General features: G+C 42.5%; 1 protein-coding gene across 1 annotated transcript; it reads right to left on the bottom strand.

The window, feature by feature from the left end:
• Positions 1–1,196: 1,196 nt before the first annotated feature.
• Positions 1,197–3,770, bottom strand: LOC100565905 (5-beta-cholestane-3-alpha,7-alpha-diol 12-alpha-hydroxylase-like). Its single transcript, XM_003221888.3, has one exon. It carries the CDS (start codon positions 3,768–3,770, stop codon positions 2,247–2,249), a length of 1,524 nt encoding a protein of 507 aa, XP_003221936.1. The 3' UTR covers positions 1,197–2,246.
• Positions 3,771–5,715: the final 1,945 nt, after the last annotated feature.

Below are 5,715 nucleotides of genomic sequence, written 5' to 3'. Positions count from 1 at the left end.
TATATTTATTATCTCAATTATCTCCCATTGGTGGGACTCAAAGCGGTGTACAATACTATTCAAAAGGTACAAGTATAAACTCATGGAGTAATACATGACATTTTCTAAAGTTCTGACAGTAATTCAGACTTCGCACTCCCAAAATACAAAGGTGGTGATTCCAAACAATCAAAGGCTTGGCTGCCCCTATAGAGAGTTAATGTATTCATTTTTTGCTGAGCCCCCTCTTTCACGAGCTCGGAAGACTCGGCCTCAAGTTGAATGAACAAACAGCCTGAGCTAGTAGTTACCTGCTTACTAGATACATTTTGATACATTTCATTTGATACATTTATACTTTTAGGAATTGACATCGTACATAAAAGATAGGAGTTACACATAAAATATCAAGTTTATCCATTGACAGAAAGGTTAGATTTGATAGAGTTGGTGGGGTACAACTGCTGCTCATTCCATTTCAGAGCGAGTCTAGCGCTTAGACCTTTTGCTTCTCTGGAAGGGGTCGAAGGGGTGTCAAACTGCAATAATTTAGTGTATTGTAGAGTATTTGATGTTTTAAACAGTTTATAAGTGTTTTGGGAAATTTTAATTGAATGGTTTGTTTAATTCCATTTCATTGCTGCTGCTGTTCTGCACTGCTTTGTCTCTCCTCAAAGAGACTCAAAGCAGCGAACAATGCTAAATGTGATACAAAGAACAAAGAATATAAACACTATATTTGCATGTTTAAATTGCACTGCTTTTTAATGTTGTGAGCTGCTTTGTGTCTCAATAGAGATAAAAGTGGAATTCCTGCTGCTACTACTAATTCCATAGTGTAGTTTCCGTACAGCTCTCCATCTGTCCAGCAGGCGAAATGCATTTACTTCCTGCAGCAGGCAAAACGTTCAGGCTTTGCATGTGCTGCACAAGGCCATTGCATTCTATGCAGCTGCCAAGTGATACTGCTAGAAATCTGTTTATCCTTTCATAATCTATAGGTCATGTCATTCCTCTCAGATTTTTTCTTGAAACGACCCTGGCCCTGGTTCAGCATCAATAAGTGCAGACAGAATTATCAGCTTCAGGTCTGATACAGAGGAAAGCACACAACCCTTGGAGTGCATTGACAAAGACAAGAGAATGAAGGTGTTGTTTTCTCTGATTAAAATGTACTATCAGTTGAGCAACTGAAAGTCCTGCCAGTCCATGCAAGTCAGTAGTAGAAGCTTCTGTATCTATTTCTACTGTTCCAAATGTATAAAAGGTCAGGTTTTGCTTTCAGAAAAGGCCACCCGGCCTGGTTCCCCCCCCCCCCCTCCCCTTTTCAAATAAGGCAACTACACTCCGAGCTGATTACAGGGAGATCTATGAAAAAATGAATTAACAGCTGAACCTTGACATTTAAAATCCCTGCTAAGTAATAACACTATGTCACACGATTTTTGTTCCTGGGTTATAAATCCCATTTCCTAATTGGTTCTGTCATAAATACATGGGAAAAGTTTATTAAACTGCAAAAAACCCTTTGTTTTGTGGTCTGCACAAAAGGTTAAAAATGGCATAGGAAAGGTTTAAAATTGCAGCCACAAAAATGAAGATTCTGGAGTAGAACAACTACTTTCCAAGTAAGTCCTGCACAATTATACAGGAAATGACAACTCAAACCAGGAACAGAACAATTTTCACATTTTGCTACATACTAGTATGATATTTTTCTAGGGTCCTTGTGTGACTCTTGTTTGCCATTAATCACTCATTTTGCCCTATGCGATAAGCAGAAAACTTGTCCAAAAAAAGAAAGAAAGCAATAACCCAAGGAGAATATATGAAATGAGTGGTGGATCTACAATGTCGAATTAATGTAGTTTGACACTACCAAAACGCCATCCTAGGGACTCTGGGGATGTGTAGTTTGTTGTGGCACCACACTGCTTTGATAGAAAAAGTTAAATAACTCAAAAACTATAACTCCCATGACACCACAACATTGACACACCTGCAGTTAATGTGCTATTTTTCTACAGTGTAGGTGGTTTCTTAGTCTACGAACTTATGTTACCAATATTGTTCTCTCAGTGAGTCTTTAAAATGCTACAAGATCCCTTTGCAATCTCACAGTACTAGGAAACATTACTTTCTTATGCCTAAACAAATGCTTTATTCTGTCTACAGAAACACACGATGTTTAAATGTTAGGTCCCAACAAAGATATTTGGGTCTAAAACCAGACTGGTCTCTGACTCCTGCCTTGTGTTCTGTGTCACTCAATAGCGCAACCGATACCTGAACTGGATATCATGCGTGGGATGCATGATGCTAAACCCATAACGTCTTTTCTCTATTGGAGGAATTTTGTCTTCTGGGTTCACCAGCTCCATCTCAAAACAAGTGACCATGAGGAAGGCAAAGAGCTTGATCTCATTGACTGCCAAGAAACGCCCCCGGCAAACGGAGACCCCTGCCCCCCATGGCATGGTGGCATATTTCACCTTTTTCCCATTCTTAAAGAATTCCTTTTTGTTGCCATCCGTGGTGAGAAAGCGGTCATGCTTGAAAACAAGGGGCTGGGGGTGGATTTCTGGGTCCATGTGGGTCAAATAGGGGAAAATGGCGACCCTGTCCCCTTTGCGCAAAGCGTACACCCTTCCATCATTCATCTTGAGCTGCATGTCTTCCAGCACAGCCCGGGTCACCATCGGAGCCGCTCTCATCCTTAAGACCTCTTTCACGGTACTGTCCAAGACTGGGGTTTGGCTTAACATCTCCCGGGTCACATTCAGCACTGCGTTGCCCGGCTCCTGGCCAGAATCTCTCACCACTGCGGTCACTTCTTTCCTCACCTCCTCCATGGCCTGGGGGTTCTTTAGAAGGTGTGCAAGGAGCCAGAAGGAAGCCGGACCCGTGTTGCCTTGAACCGCGGAGAGGAGGCAAAACATAAACCGATCCCGCATGTGCTCGGGCATGCCAATCTCAGCAAGCAGCTGCTGATGGTCATTGATCCAGCCACTGATGTTGTCTTTCTGGTAGACATTCTTCACCGAGAGGGTGTTCCAGAAGTAGCTCCAGAGACTCTCAACTTCTTTTTTTTCTCCAAAAGACAATAATGAATAAGATAAGCGGAAGAAAAGCTGGTCGTACTTGCGGAATTCCTTTAAGATTTCTTCAGACTCCTTGAGGTCCTGTTTCAAGGCACTTTCTTTCTCCTTCTCGCTTTTACCGGGCTTGTTTCCATAAAAAGCGAAATATCCAGCCCTGAAAACCATATTATAGCAGAAGTGGAACAACCCGTCTTGTTTCCAGGGCGTCGGGGCTTCTCTAGAGCCCAGGTCATGAAGCATCACCTTCTGAAAGCTGTCCATCATGGCTTGCGTCATCACCTCCAACCCATCTCCTGAAAGGTGCTTGACACTAATTGTCTCTATTGCCTGATGCATCGTTTCAGAAGACTGGAGGGCAAACACATTACTGACAAGTTCAAAGGCAATGGGGGTATAATCCAGCTTGGCTCTTACTTCTTTCACCACGGCCCCAAAAGACAGTGGGTCTATCAGAAAGGTATAGTAGTGTCCAGCGATCAATACAGTGAAAACGTCGCCGTGTTTCTTGTGCATCTGCTGCAGGAAACTGAAAATGTTGTTCCTGAAGTTCAAGCCATGCCCTAGCCAGGGAATGAGGCCTTTATCCACTGGGGGCTCGTTGGCTCTCCGCTTGCGGAATGCTCCCACCAGGTAGAGCCCCCCTAGGACGGCTGCCAGGAGGGCACATAGGACCGTCAGACAGAAATCCATCTCTCTTTCTAGGAGCTCTGTGACAAAACAAGTCAGCTTAGAAGTTTTATATTTTGGGACTGAGGGTGGAGCCAAAAAACTTTGGACATACAGCAAGCTGCGCTTAACCCTTGCTATGCCTATTTGTATCCAATAAAGGCACCTCTTGTGTGCTATATAGGGGAACATCTGGCTTATGCCAGGAAGCAATGAGGAATCCTTAACAGGGATGAAAATATGTTCTCTTTGTATATTCTCTGCATCTCAGTCTGGTATATAATTGTTGAGGAATACAGATTGAAGCAAGACATTTGTCCTTCCTATGCAGCATAATAATAATATGTAAGCCGCCCTGAGTCCCTTCGGGGAGATGGAGGCGGGTATAAAAATAAAGTTATTATTATAAGTTATAGTAGTAGTAGTAGTAGTAGTAGTAACAGTAATAATAATAATAATAATTGTGATGATGATGATGATGATGATGATGATAATAATAATAATAATTTATTTGTATTCCACTCTATCTCCCTGAAGGGACTCAGGGCAGATTCCAGTCACAAAAAGGCAAACATTAAATGCCTGAAAAAGACAACCAATACACACATAATAGTAAAAAGTAATAACCCACCATATAAAAACAGATTATATCTTAATGTCTAAAATTAAAATAATACATAACCTATCAAATAACTGGGCTAGCATGGTAAACAGAGCCTGGATACGGGTAACAGATTTTAAATGATAGCAGTTTGTGTGAAAAAGATCTTGGAATTCGCATGAACAATAGGTTAAACATGAGACAACAATGTCATTCGGCAGCTTAAAAAACCAATGGGATTTTGACCTGCATAAATAGGAGACTAGTGTCTAGATCCAAGGAAGTCATGCTACACCTTGATTCTGCCTTGATGAGACCACACCTGGAATCACACTGTGTCCAACTTAAGGGAGATGATGACAAGTTGAAATGTTTCCAGAGGAGGGCAATTAAAATGATCAAGGGTTTGGAGAATAAGCCCTATGAGGAATGACTTAAAGAGCTGGCCATGATTAGCCTTCAGAAGAGTGGGCTAAGAGGAGACATGATGAGGGCCATAGATAAATATGTGAGGGGAAGTCATAGGAAGGAGGGATCAGCCTTGTTTCTGCTGTCCTGGAGACTAGAATGTAGAACAATGGATTCAAACTTCAGGAAAGAGGATTCCACCTGAATATGAGGAAGAATTTCCTAACTGTGAGAGCTGTTCAGCAGTATAACTCCCTGCCCCTTAGTGTGGTGGAGGCTTCTTTGTAGGCTTTGAAACAGAGGCTGAATGGCTATCTGTCGGGGGTGCTTTGAATGCAATTTTCCTGCTTCTTGGCAGAATGGGGTTGGACTGGATGGCCCATGAGGTCTCTTCCAACTCTAGGATTATATGACTCTTTGATAATTAGATGTATAGTAGCAGTGTCGTTTCTGAAAGCCAGGAGGGAGGGGGCCATCTTTATTTCCTTAGGGAGGCTTTCCAGAGGTGAGGGGTGATCATGGAGAAGGCCCTTTCTCTCCTTCGCACCAGCTGTGCTTGAGACGGGGGTGGACCGAGAGCAGGGCCTCCTCCGATGACCACAGTGTCTGAGTTGGTCTATAAAGGGAGATGCAATTAATCAAATAGCCTGGACCCGAGCCATTTAGGGCTTTAAAGGTAATGACCATCACTGTCTATTTAGCCCAGAACCAGATCAGCAGTCAGTGGAGCTGCCATTACATGGGAGTTGTCTGTTCCCTGTACGAGGCGCCAGTTGGTAACCTGGCTGCCGATCTCTACACCAATTGAAGTTTCTGAATTACCTTCAAAAACATATTATCTAATCATAAGATCTAATTAAAGGATAAGTGGGAGAAGGCAATGTTTGTTTCTTGTGTTGGTAAAGAGGTTGGAATGAGAACTCAAGACTCTTTTAAAAGTGAGCACAGTTTCAAGTGTGT

The sequence above is a fragment of the Anolis carolinensis genome, chromosome 6 (assembly GCF_035594765.1).
Source record: "Anolis carolinensis isolate JA03-04 chromosome 6, rAnoCar3.1.pri, whole genome shotgun sequence".
Taxonomy (NCBI): domain Eukaryota; kingdom Metazoa; phylum Chordata; class Lepidosauria; order Squamata; family Dactyloidae; genus Anolis; species Anolis carolinensis.
This window is presented reverse-complemented; position numbering and strand designations above follow the sequence as displayed.

What these genes read in the sequence shown, in the direction of transcription:
- LOC100565905 (XM_003221888.3), bottom strand. Translation starts at nt 3,770, where the DNA reads ATGGATTTCTGTCTGACGGTCCTATGTGCCCTCCTGGCAGCCGTCCTA.